Source organism: Salvia hispanica, chromosome 1 (assembly GCF_029641045.1).
Source record: "Salvia hispanica isolate PSC_SH4W2 chromosome 1, Shi_PSC_v1, whole genome shotgun sequence".
Taxonomy (NCBI): Eukaryota; Viridiplantae; Streptophyta; class Magnoliopsida; order Lamiales; family Lamiaceae; genus Salvia; species Salvia hispanica.
Genome location: NC_142692.1, coordinates 41,878,815 through 41,891,993, shown reverse-complemented (window position 1 = coordinate 41,891,993; position 13,179 = coordinate 41,878,815). Strand labels below are relative to the sequence as shown.

Here is a 13,179-nt window from a genome sequence, read left to right as displayed (position 1 = left end):
AACTCTTTTATGTCAAGCCTTGAACTTTCAGGTCTCCAATAAATTAAATATAAAAGTATCAAATTTAAAAGTAGGGTGAGACATTTTATTATTTTAGGTTCTGATTTTTCAAAGAAACAAAAAAACTCTTGTAACAGAAGCCTGAAAGTTGAATGGTACAACACAACAAAGCCTTGGTGCAACCAGGAAAGCCCCCTCAGCACTTCAGATGATGCTCAAATAGAGATGCCATCTCAATCTGCCAATGAAGATAGATAAGAGATGAGAAAATTGCAAATACTACAATACAACGCACAAAGTTAAGCTACGGGTAAAACTGGAAATTTTTCTGAGAAGGAACAACAATCCTCATGGTGAAACCCTTCTGATTTTGCATGAATGATGACATGACTGGTAGCAGCCTCATGAAAATGGAATGCAAACTGTTACAATATGTGTGTGCTGTGCTGTTTACTACTACTTAAAATTGCAGCTTAATCTTTTAAATGCAATAGCTCGATGTTTTGGCATGAGAACTATATCTTATAAGAACAGCGAAGACAAGTTGATCTGATTTCAGTTAAGATAAAATCTGTACACGGGATTGTGTCATTTCCAACCCAAACAGACTCACTGAAGAAAACCAAGAAGTAACATGTATAATGAACTTACAGCTGTCAATGCCGTTTCAGAGCCCTTGTTTCCCGCCTTACCACCAGCTCGATTTAGAGCCTGCAACAAATGTGGTATAGTTTCAGATATCACTTGCTTTGACAATGCAAAAAAAGAGAATAGTTTTACATTTTCATGTACACAAAAAGTCTAAAGATAGCCTGCTCAAAAGCAAGATTAATAGCATACAACATCCTGAAATCTTTATCAACATAAACATGAATTGGATGAAAAAACACAGGATAAATCTAATAATTTACCTGGTCCATGTCATCGCACGTCAAAACCCCAAATATGCAAGGGACACCTGCAAGGGTCATAAAACATGATATCGTATTTAGGAACAAGAATAGTTTGAAAGTTCAAATTATTTTTTGGGCTAATCCTTTCTTTCATGTGATTTGAAGGAACCATTTGACAACAAGCTAGGTGAATTATTTGAACGAGTGAAAAGCCAAGCAGGGACTAGACTTACCTGAACTTAGACCAGCAGACAATACTCCAGAAGCAGCAGAATTTGCAACAGCATCATAGTGGGACGTATCACCTCTAATCTACAGACGAACACGGTAAATAAAATTCTTTAGTACTAGTGCGCGCATTATTGACACAAAAAGGTGTTTAAAATTTGATAGCATGTGAAGAAAAAAATCTCACCACAGCCCCAATACACAAGACGGCTTGATACTTTCTTGATTTTCCGAGCTTCTCAGCAACTAGGCCGATTTCAAAGCTACCAGGAACCCATACAACCTAGTGCAAGATAATCAAAAGAATGCATTCTTTAGCATGCAAGTTTCTCATTGCAAAAAAAGGTGACGATTTATATAAGCAGTTTAAATAAAACAAAAAGGTACAGAACAAGACCAATCTTATACTCTAGATTCTCCCTTTTTTGCTTCAGGTTTATCCACTCACATTTCCTACTTTTTTAATGTCAATGTATGCACTTACATATAAGGATTGGGAGACACACCATAACTTGCAAATAGTCAAATACACAGTTCATATTCCAACGGACTAGCAGCTTTAAGTATTTTCACCACTTTGCAATCAGTTCGCTCTGGAAGAAGTCGAGCATTCTATATTGTTTAAATGCAATCAGCCAGGAATAAATTCGTCGAGTCATACTCATAAGCTACGCTTGACAGCTTGAGTAACAAGGCAGTCAAACAAATATTTGACCTCAAACAGTCTAAGATGTTTATATTGGCAAGCAAGCAGCTACCTCAATGAGCATACAAAACATAAAATGAAATTGCAAAAGCTATAGTGAAGCTAGATTACTAACATCAATATCTTCCTCTTTAACCGAGTATCTCTTGAAAGTATCCAATGCTCCCTCCAAAAGTGGCCTGGTGACGATCTCATTGAAGCGCGCCACCACCTTTATACCCAAATAAACCATCATTGTTACAGAGAGAACACAATCCCCAAATTGACAACCAAAAAAGCTACATTGATTTTGAGAAAAGACAGTAGCACCAATAGTTCATAAATATATGTTTTTTTGGATGAATCAGCAACATAAACTAAGAATTACACTGCTTAATCAATAGACAGAGTATAAAAACTCCAAATTTACACATACGATAGCAAAACGGAGCCCCTCGGCTGAGGTAAGCGAGGCGGTCAAATGTCGAACAGCTGAAGTCTGAGAGAATGATTCTCCGTTTCCAGCTTTCACACCCCATAATCCCAAACCTGTAAATGATAAAAAATAGCCAGAATTAAGAAAAGAAAGTATCATTCAGCACTTCTAAATCACAATTAAACTCATAGGAAATCGAATCGAACATTAATTCGAGTCCATATAAAATGAAAAAAAGGGGGGAAAATAGAAAGAAACCTTTGTGTAGATTGATTTGTTTATCGTTGTTGTTAAAGGAAATGCAGCGGCAGCGGAAGGGTGAAGACTGTACTTGACTGCGGAGCGAATTTGGAGAGAAGAGAGATGAATTTGCAGCAAATGAAGCCATGAATTGCAAATGCGATCAATTAGGTTTACTGAGAAGCACTGTCCCCTCCCCTGTTTCCTCTCTCTTTCAATGGATTGAAAATAAATAAAATAGTAGTATATCTTTTATTTATTTATTTATTTCTTTCATGGAGAAGAAGACAAAGAATATTTATTATGAACAGTTTTATTAATATTTGTACATTTGATTTTTCTACAAATTGTTAAACTGTAACATTAACTCTACCTGCCTCCATCCGTCGTTCCACCGTTCGTGGTCTAAGAGCACTCCTAATGAAGTCGGCGTTTTTCGCCGTCTATCGCCGTCTATCGCCAATGGGAGAGGTCGGCGATAATTCGACGATTTTTCCTCCCGTTTTATCGCCAACCGGCGAAAAATCGCCTGATTATCGCCGAATTATCGCCGACCACTGTGGGCGATAATTCGGCGATAAATATATTTTTTGTTTTTTTTTTAAATTTCCCCCCTATAAATACATACCTTCTCTTCATTCTCTTCCATTCCTGTACTATTTTTTTTTATTAATTTTCGTCGTTGTAATGTTTACCCGTGTTTAATACAACGGACTTTATTACTATTATTTGTTTTGTCTTATAAATTAAATTAGCTAGCTTTATTATATACAAAAATAAAATAATTAAATTAGTGATGATGTAAAAATGAAATGTTGAGTTAGGGAGAAATAAGAGAAAAATAAGGGAGAAATCATTGGAGCAGTTGGCTAAAAGTTGGCTAAAAACTGGGGATAAATTATGGTGCTGATGTGGCGCTGATATAGCAGGAGTTAGGGAGAAATAAGGGAGGTTTTAGGAAAACTGTTGGGAATGCTCTAACTCGGCACACGACTTGTCCTTCAAGACTGTGGACTAAGTTTATAATTGGATGCTTATCACCACCAAAAAGCCATTTCTAGAGAGAAAATGAAATGAGAATAGGCTTATAAAATGAAATAAACACTGACGGTTGCCGCTCGGCGGGCGCGCAATAGGCGCTGAGCGACTCCCGAGCGCCCTCGGACCTGCCCTTCCCGTCGGCTATCGTCGAGCGTACGCGCGCAATAGATGCCGTCGGGGGCGCCGTCCACATGGCGGCGGGACGACACCTCTATTCTGAATGCTCTAAAAGAAATATACGTAGCTCAGTAACATTGACCGAGTGAGACTCGAATCTAAATGATTAGTATGAACAGTGGTCGAGAGTGGCAGATGCATGATTCCCATTAGGAGTCTCGGTTACTTTTGCGCACTCATTTTTTGAAAATGATGCTACCTCCGTCCACCAAAATTTGTCCCATTTTTTCATTTTCGTCCGTCCCTCAAAATTTGTGTCATTTCACTTTTACCATTTTTGGTTATGGACCCCATCTTCCACTAACTCATTCATATTCACATTTTATTATAAAACTAATATATAAAAGTAGGACCCACAATCCACTAACTTTTTCAACTCACTTTCCATTACATTTCTTAAAATTCGTGCCGGGTCAAAGTGAGACAAATTTTGGTGGACGGAGGTAGTAATAAATAGTTAAAGTGGAGAAATGGTTAAATAAGAAAACGAATAATATTGACAAGTGTCTTTTTTTTTCATTTTTTTTCCCGTGCTTTACTATTTCTCCACTATAACTATTTATTAGTATAATTTTTATAAAACGAGTGCACAAAAGTGACCAGGACTTCTATCTGCGGACAGATGGAGTATTATTTTTAAAATTATAAAACATAACTTTAAAATTAAATTTATCAATATTGTATGATAGATATGCATATATATGAGGGTAAAGAATTACTATGATTTACTCTTAAATTATAAAAATCATTAGTAGTGTGACAAAATAAACTATGAGAATCGAACAAATAAAATAACACTCCAGTGCAATTACATTTTACAATTATATATATAAATTAATTGAGAAGATGTCATTACAGAATTGTTCGTATTTCACATACTTGGCAAAATTGATAAGGAAATAATGGCCGTACATTAAGTCATTTTTTACTACAATACTGGGCCGTAGCAGCTTTTTCGATTGAATATAAAGTAATCACTAATATATTTGTTCACCTCTAACATTTATTAGGATAGTTGGTTGAAAAATAAAATTAGTGATAGTAATATAACTTGGAAGACAAAATAATGAAGTAAATATAGTTGTAAATTATTTCCAATTCAAAATTAATTAAGATATGATTTTTTTTGGTGATATACTACTTGCTATTATTTTATTATACAAAATTTATTTTATATAACAAATATTATTAAAATAATGGAATGGTCTTCCTTAGAAAAAAAAATAACAATTTTATTTAGCAAAGTGATGAATTCATTGTAGATATATCTTTGAAATCTAAAGATAAGAAGGATTAATAATTTATATTATACATTGATTTCTATTTTATTCATTATACATATTATATGCATAACATAGTTCTTGCATTCTCTTAACTAGAAATCAACCTAAATTGTAAACTTTGTGTATATACATGATAACATGAACATACAGTTAGCTAGGGCAAAGTAGAGTTGAGAATTTGCTAGAAGAAAAAATGCAAAAAGTAAGTCAATAACCTCATAATAATTAGTCCAAAATAGTTACTATAAAATACTCCCTCGGTCCAAAAAAATAGATCACTTTTGCCATTTTGGGACGTCCATAAAAAATAGATCACTCTCTAAAAATGGAAAATTTATCTCTCATACTTTTCTCACTTTTTCTTCCCTCTCTCATACTTTACTCATTTTTTCTCCCTACCTCTCTTACTTTATCTACTTTTTCTCCTCATCTTTCTTATTTTACCAATTCTACATTAAAATCCGTGCCGAACAACAATAGACCTATTGTTTATGGACGGAGAGAGTATTATAATTTGTCCAAGTTGATTGAACAGCTGTTATTACTTATTAGGGAAAGACTTTATCTTTACGCAAGAGGTGTGACAATAATTTATTGTAATTGGAGTAGTTTGACCAATGCATGCAATTTGCATCTTAAATCGTCAAAAAATGAGATATATGACCTTGTAACTATTGCAAGTAAGATAATTGAAGGATAAATATATGTGGGTTCTTGTTTAATTAACATTAATTCTGTCCGCGTTACAAAATATAAAAAATTAAATATAAATACTATACAATTTTAAACAGAAGAGATCCACGATGCATGACATAGATATTTAAGTCGTGCATTTAATTGCTTGTGAGTTTTTCTTCCAAATTATAGTATATTAAACTTCTTTAATTTATCAATCTTTTGCTTTGAGTTTTTATTCCAAACAACACTACTACTGGATAAATTCACTATATTTAAAGAGAGGGTCGAGTAAACTTCAATTTATTATTTACGTTTATGGTATGGGAAAATGTCAAATTAAACAAAACTTTTGGATAAATTTACTAAGTATATTTAAAGATGGGGTCGAGTAAACTTCAACTTGTTATTTACATTTATGATATGGGAAAATGTCAAGTTACATAATTGCTCCTATTTTTCATTGTCACTACTCACTAGTATATATAATATAGTAATGTCGTCAAAATTTTGTCTCAAAATTATGGTCCCCCACGTCTCATATAAACGTGTGTACATTAACGCGAAAATTTGACTGAAATATAAAATAAAATAAATAGTTTTATCTATCTTCGTCTCTTATTAGCGTACATTTCTTTAAGACATAAATTATAATAAAGCAGTGTTTAATGAGTTAAGTGGATATAAAAATAAAATAAATGAATAAATAAAGAGAAATACAAATATGAAAAATTAAATGGATTAGTATTAGTACTATTTATTAAACGATAAGAGATGTCACAGTAAGGAAATATATGAAATATAGGATATGGATTGAGTATTTAATCGCGGCTGCTGCTTACACACATAATTAGCAAAACAATAATTATTGAAAACGCGAAGGATTTAGAGGCTCAAACAAGTAAACATTGAATTTTAATTTAATTTGTATGTTGTAGGATCTGGAAAATAAACTATATAGCTAAGCTAGGCGATGAAGATGATGATGACCAAACATATTCAGGTTTATGAAAAAATTAATCCAACTTGTATGTGTGATTGCTTTCAGTATTAATGCCTATATATTTGGAGATTATAGAACATAATAGTACTATTTTTCAATCCAATTTTAAATAATCCAATTCTAATTCAATTTGGTGATAAAAAAAATATTTCAAATTAATCTATACTATTTTTAGATGGATTAATTAATTTATGCGTGTGATCATTTTATTTTTCAAATAATATATCAATCTTATATATATATATTTTAAAATTTATCTAATCATTCAAAGGATACGCTATTTAAGAAGAGAGTACCATATTAATGCTTCTTTACCCTGCTTTTGAATTGATCAACTCTAACAATCAATTTTATATGACATAAGTGACAATAAATTAAAAAAAGCAGACCTTAATTTGGTGCAATATAAGTACAAAGTTAAACTAAAGTATACAAAATGAAAAAAAATATGTGAAAAGATAAAATTGGTACATGGATATTGGACAAAAAAAGTGAACATGTGAATACCACTGGACCTAACCCAGTACATATTTTTATCTAATTTAGTCCCCTAAACTACGAACATATGAGTTCGTGGTCCAACATCATAAACAATATTAAATCATTTTTATTCCCACTATTTTATTCTTTTCGAATTTAATTTTTTGTCCCATCATGTTTTATCTTAGAAGTAATTTTTTGCTCCTGGTTACATAGAATTTAAGTTGATTTTATATGTCATCAATAATTAATCCATCCAGGAAATCAATTTAAACACGAATTCAAATAATTTTTTTTTTAACAATTAAAAGAATTTTAGTTTATGGACTATATAATATGGCTAATATAAAAATTGGAAAACATGAAATCATCGAAACTTGTTATACGTTTTTTTCTAAAGTAAATTTGTAGTACAATCGCAAGATATCAACGTGTAACAATAATTTTCAACATGCATAAGATGAGAAACGTTATCCATGTTCGAAAAATCATAATATAATACTGCAATAAATAAAAGCAAGAGAGACGTAGGCTACAAAATTATTTTCACAAATTGCTCTCCGACATAATTAAATTTACGTCATTTTGAACACATCCAACCACTGAATTAATTTTTTTATCTGTTAATAACATGGAGTAATATAGAGGCCTAGGATTCAACTTTTTCTTCTCTACCTCCAAATGAAAAGAAAAAACGATATACACATGCCTAAAATCAAGAGCCTATCCATATTAATTTTGTACGACAAGAAAATAGTGTTATAATATGAAAACAGTACTAATATTTCTTACTTAATAAATTCTTATATCAACTAATAATTGAAAAAAGTGTGTATAAGGCCCAATTATTAAATAACCATTTCACAATGAATTATAAGCTAAATTAATAATTAAAAAAATACTTCCTGATTACTCCTATTAGCAACTATGAATTGTGTTAGTTGCACCTCAAAAAAGTTATACCAAACAAAAATAAATTTGATCTATAACATAAGAACAATTGTAGTCTTCAATTGTGAAAATTTACGATGAATTAATAGGTTTATAAAATGAGTTTGTGAGGTTTAATGCACAAGAGGCGAAAAGTTAATTAATATAAATTCGTCATTTTTCACAACAAATTTATTAGTAGTAATTTTTCCATAACAAATTCATCAGTTGAAGTTAATATCTCCCTAGCTACATATAGCTTGGATTTTTCATGCATTACATCACCATAGCTCCCTTCTTCAATTGAGTCTATAAATACACCAATTCTATTCTATAACAAAATCACACTTCTCAAAACACACACACAAATAGTAAGAATGTTGCTAAGCAATATCAACTTTCCTTTGGCAAAGTTCCCCAAAACCACTAATATTAACCACTTCCCCTTTTCCAATATCAAAAGTGTTGGAAGTAAGAAGGTTTTGTCAAATGGAAAAATGAAAGTTCTTATTGATGGATACACTTACTTCAACTCTCCTTCTCACCCTCTTGAGGCAGAGTTGCATCATCAAGAATTCAATACAACAGATGATACTGGGATAGGAATTCTTCCTTTCTTTCACGGGAAGAACATTCTTCTCACCGGTGCTACCGGCCTTCTTGGAAAAGGTTTATTTTTATTAGTATCGTGCATGACATATTGATACACACGCTTGCTTACATTGATATTTATACATGTATTACATCGGTATAATATGGTATACGATTTTCAAAATATATGAATAACCAAAAAAATATTACTATCAAATTTCTTAATCCGAACATATGCGATAATGGTGTAGCTAGAATACATATAAAATCACTTTTAATATAGTACTATATCATTTGTGGAAAAATAAATCAAATCAAGAACATGTAGAATTCAAAGTTTTGTACGTTTTGGAGAAAAAATCAATATTTTTAAAACAAGACCTATAAGTGACTCTACTGTAGCACTATATTTATGTTATACTGCTATAACTATAAACACAAGTACATATATCTTACATATATATACTTGTTTAATTTAATCAGTTGTGGTGGAGAAGATATTAAGATCAATGTCGGTGGGCAAAATCTACCTATTGATCAAGGCAAAGGACAAGGAGGCTGCATTAACCAGATTAACAAATGAAGTGAGTTCTTACCAATTTCAAAATGCATGTTATAGTAATATATACCAGTGCTAATCAAGCTTTAACATCTATAATACCTATGAATTTGTTTAGATAACAAACTCGGACTTGTTCAAAACTCTGAAGCAAGAATTGGGGGATTCCTACGAAGCCATGGTAAGGGAGAAGCTGATACCTATTGCCGGAAATATCTGTGAACCGAATCTCGGAATGGATTCTGAATCTATTGCTCGAGTTAGGAAAGATGTCGATGTCATAATCCAATCCGCAGCTTCCACAGTCTTGAACGACAGGTTTGTTTGCTTCATTTCAGGTCTATATATTGTCTGAGAGAATCACAAATTCGAATATATTTCTCCTTAATTATGTATACATGGAATCTGCATGTAGGAATCTACAATTGCATGTATCGATGATGCGTATAAATAGAAACTACGCCTATTGCTTTAAAAGATGAAGAAAAAAGTAGACATCTTTTAGAGAATGAAATAAACATGTCTACTTATTTTAGAGATATATTTTGATAATAGGTATGACTTGTTGGTGGATGCGAACATGAGTGCCCCTCAAAGATTGATGAGGTTTGCCAAGACATGCAACAATCTCACTCTCTTTGCCCATATTTCTACGGGTACGCAATTCTCTCTCTTGGTAGGCTAGTCTTCGAGGTTTAAATTCTCTTATTTAGTCCGTGACAAAATGCTAACTTGAAATTGAACTGACAGCGTATGTTAGCGGAAAAAGAGAAGGGTTGATAATGGAAAGGCCATTCATAATGGGAGAGAATGGAAGAAAGGAGGGACTTTATGATGAATCAACCCAACTTGACATAATTGAGGAGAATAACTTGATTCTCAAATCATCATCTTCTTCCTCTAACCATCATGACCTTACCAAAAATCTCAAAAGGCTTGCCCAAGACAGGTATGTAAATCTAGAAAAACATCACATATTGCTGATCATGAATTTAAGTTACCTATTTTGGGATATGATAATGTGACAGAGCAACACTATTTGGATGGCATAATTCATATCACATGACTAAAGCTATGGGAGAAATGGCTCTTGATGAAATTAGAGGAGATGTGCCTTTGCTTATTATAAGGCCTACTGTGATTGAGAGCACCTATAAAGAGCCTTTCCCTGGATGGATACAAGGAAATAGGTATTTATCTAGCTACCTATTTTCATTTCCAATTTTTATTTTTCATCATTTTTAATGACTTGAATTTAGGATGTTTGATCCTGTCATTATGGCTTATGGGAAAGGACAACTTCCAGGGTTTTTTGGAGACTCCCAAGTGATCATGGATGTTGTAAGTTCAAGTGATTATTAATTGGAACCAAAAATTGATTTTGTTGGTCAAAAATTCATTAAGACATACTATTTTTTTTTTATCCTAATCAGATACCAGTAGATATGGTAGCAAATACAACAATTGCAGCTATTGCCAAGGAGGGCAACATGCATAGGCCACATCCACAACCTAGGGTTTACCATGTTGCATCTAGTGCTACAAATCCTCTATTATATTCTGATTTTTTTGAATACCTTTTCCACTACTTCAACTCATCTCCCCTTATCCCATCTCAAGAAATTTCAAGAATTAAATATTTTGACGATTTCCGAGATTTCTCTGAATACACAAGAAATGCAATCAATGGAGACAAGGATAAGATGCCACTAAAATCCCAAAATCAAGCTAAAGCCAAAGCTGCATATGCTGAAAAACTTTGCAAGCTGTATGAGTTCATAGGGTTTTTCAATGCAAGGTACAAATATTTCATAGCATGCCCAATATATCTTGATTAATTTTGATCTGAATTTCTAAATTAAAAAATATATTATTTTTGTTCAGGTTTGATACAGGGAACACAGAGAGCTTAATAGAAGCAATGTCAAAGGAAGAAAAACTTAGCTTTGAAGTGGATGCAAGAAATATAGAGTGGAAGAAGTATATTGAGGAAATTCATATTCCTGGTCTGATAAAACATATAATCAACGGCACTGTGTAAAGCATATGTATGCAAGTTACAAGTTATTCGTACACTATGTCTGAATGTATTTGGTGCTTATTAAATTATGCTAATAAGCATCACTATGTTTTGAATTGGATCTTAAATTTGGAAACCCACTAAACTATTGCAATTGGTGTTTACATACATAGCCCATGTGTATTTACAAATATTTCCAAGTTTTCAACATGGGCACTAGGTCCATTAATATATATTGGATTCTTCATCATCAATAGGGTTCCAATTAAAAGTTTTCCTAACAACAAAAAGTACAAAGTGATACTCCCAAAAATCTTTGTTGGCCACATCCACATTGGTCATGTCCCAAGTCCAACATTATGTGTTACAAATCAAATAAACAACTTACCTCAAAAGATTAGCTATCAATAAACACCATACATGCTATACGCACAACCAATGTGAGACAAATTTCCTTGCACGGGAGTATGTAACGATTATCTAATTGACTTATTCTTTTTGCAAAAACAACCCACTTGTGTCAAAATGTCAATCTATTTAAAAAACAGACATATATATGCACGTATTATATAATACCTAGGTCAAATTCAATCAATCATAGTTAAATCGCCCAGTCATCAAATAGTATAATTGGAGATAGGCAAAAAGGTTTATTCCATGGGAATATTCTTTGATACAACTGGAAATTGGGCCACATTTATGTCTATAAGAAGTGACGGGTGGTGATGAAATTGAACACACTCACTAAATTATTTTGTCAATGTTGCTAAGCCTCATCGTTCTGCTGAAACGAATCTGATTGTTGATGCTCATCTAATCTTCTTCCTCACCCAAACCTCGTGTATCACACGATTTTGGTTAGATGATCATCAACAAACATGTTCGCAACGGCTAGCTACTAGCCTATTTATGGTTAGATACGAACTAGTTTCGCTCTAGCTAGCTAATTTTGTCGATTTAATTTGTACGTAGATATATTCGTCTTACTTTCGAAATTTCAAGACCAGATAGGCTTGGCTCAATGGAATCCCCTCTTGATTAAACACAGAGGGGGAAGTAAGTCTTTAACTTGTTAATGACTGGCGGGCTTTGACGGGCCCGGCAATTTGTTGGGCCGTTTGATGTCTTTAGACATTTCCCATCTACAAAACAATGGGAAAATGCTGATAAAAAACTTAATCCTAGCATTTCCAGCCTACAAAATTATGCAAACCTCATTTATCGACAAAATTATACACCCATATAGATATACTAGTATATTAAATAATGGATTAATATCTTGTAGTACTAAATCATTCACAGTACTATATTATTATCAAATAATGACCCAAGTTGACCTTTCAGCCCAATATACTACTCCCTCCGTCCCTCATTAAGAGTCACACTTTTCCATTTCGGTCCGTCCCCAATTAAGAGTCACACTTCATTTTTACCATAAATAGTAAGTAGGTCCTACATTCCACTAACTCAACTCACTCACATTTTATTATAAAATCAATATAAAAAAATGGATTCCACATTCCACTAACTTTTTCAACCAACTTTTCTTTACATTTCTTAAAACCCGTGCCCGTCAAAGAGTGACTCGTAATAGGGGACGGAGGGAGTATATTTTGGTATCCAATGCAAATTATTTAAGCAAGCATATTATTTAAGGATGGTTCGATACATAATCTCATTTTTTTAAATATTAATATTAATTTATAATCAATTAGTTTAATAATAATATATAATTTATCATTGGAAAATATTGGGAAAAAACCCACTTTTTCCAATCTTCATTTGAAAACATATAAAAAAAAACATTCTAACTAAATTTTTTTGTGGATTACTAATAGAGCCAAGTCACCAGATGGTTCGCTCTACTCAAATTACGGGCTAATGGATTGATATTTTATTAGGATTAAATATTTTTAATCTAAACTCTACACATTTGGG

At 32.5% G+C, this 13,179-nt stretch overlaps 2 protein-coding genes across 2 annotated transcripts; one reads left to right on the top strand and one right to left on the bottom strand.

Annotated features, from left to right (window-relative positions):
- Positions 1 to 63: 63 nt before the first annotated feature.
- COS1 (6,7-dimethyl-8-ribityllumazine synthase / DMRL synthase / lumazine synthase / riboflavin synthase) lies at positions 64 to 2,715 on the bottom strand. Its single transcript, XM_048124888.2, has 8 exons — positions 2,501 to 2,715; positions 2,243 to 2,355; positions 1,943 to 2,038; positions 1,309 to 1,404; positions 1,127 to 1,205; positions 912 to 958; positions 652 to 711; positions 64 to 238 (listed from the first exon to the last, which is right to left on the bottom strand). The coding sequence occupies exons 1-8, from the start codon at positions 2,628 to 2,630 to the stop codon at positions 197 to 199; spliced, it is 663 nt and encodes a 220-aa protein (XP_047980845.2). The 5' UTR covers positions 2,631 to 2,715; the 3' UTR covers positions 64 to 196.
- A 5,718-nt stretch (positions 2,716 to 8,433) lies between these two features.
- LOC125223936 (fatty acyl-CoA reductase 2, chloroplastic-like) lies at positions 8,434 to 11,330 on the top strand. Its single transcript, XM_048127252.2, has 9 exons — positions 8,434 to 8,740; positions 9,146 to 9,246; positions 9,340 to 9,539; positions 9,777 to 9,877; positions 9,972 to 10,170; positions 10,250 to 10,411; positions 10,481 to 10,562; positions 10,655 to 11,019; positions 11,106 to 11,330. The coding sequence occupies exons 1-9, from the start codon at positions 8,449 to 8,451 to the stop codon at positions 11,260 to 11,262; spliced, it is 1,659 nt and encodes a 552-aa protein (XP_047983209.2). The 5' UTR covers positions 8,434 to 8,448; the 3' UTR covers positions 11,263 to 11,330.
- The last annotated feature ends 1,849 nt before the right edge of the window (positions 11,331 to 13,179 follow it).

Coding starts and splice junctions, on each gene's coding strand:
- COS1 (XM_048124888.2), bottom strand. CDS start 2,630: ATGGCTTCATTTGCTGCAAATTCATCTCTCTTCTCTCCAAATTCGCTC. Junction 2,356..2,500: donor ACAAATCAATCTACACAAAG/GTTTCTTTCTAT, acceptor TATCATTTACAG/GTTTGGGATTATGGGGTGTG. Junction 239..651: donor CTGAAACGGCATTGACAGCT/GTAAGTTCATTA, acceptor CTTCATTGGCAG/ATTGAGATGGCATCTCTATT.
- LOC125223936 (XM_048127252.2), top strand. CDS start 8,449: ATGTTGCTAAGCAATATCAACTTTCCTTTGGCAAAGTTCCCCAAAACC. Junction 9,247..9,339: donor TAACCAGATTAACAAATGAA/GTGAGTTCTTAC, acceptor GAATTTGTTTAG/ATAACAAACTCGGACTTGTT. Junction 10,171..10,249: donor AAAAGGCTTGCCCAAGACAG/GTATGTAAATCT, acceptor ATAATGTGACAG/AGCAACACTATTTGGATGGC.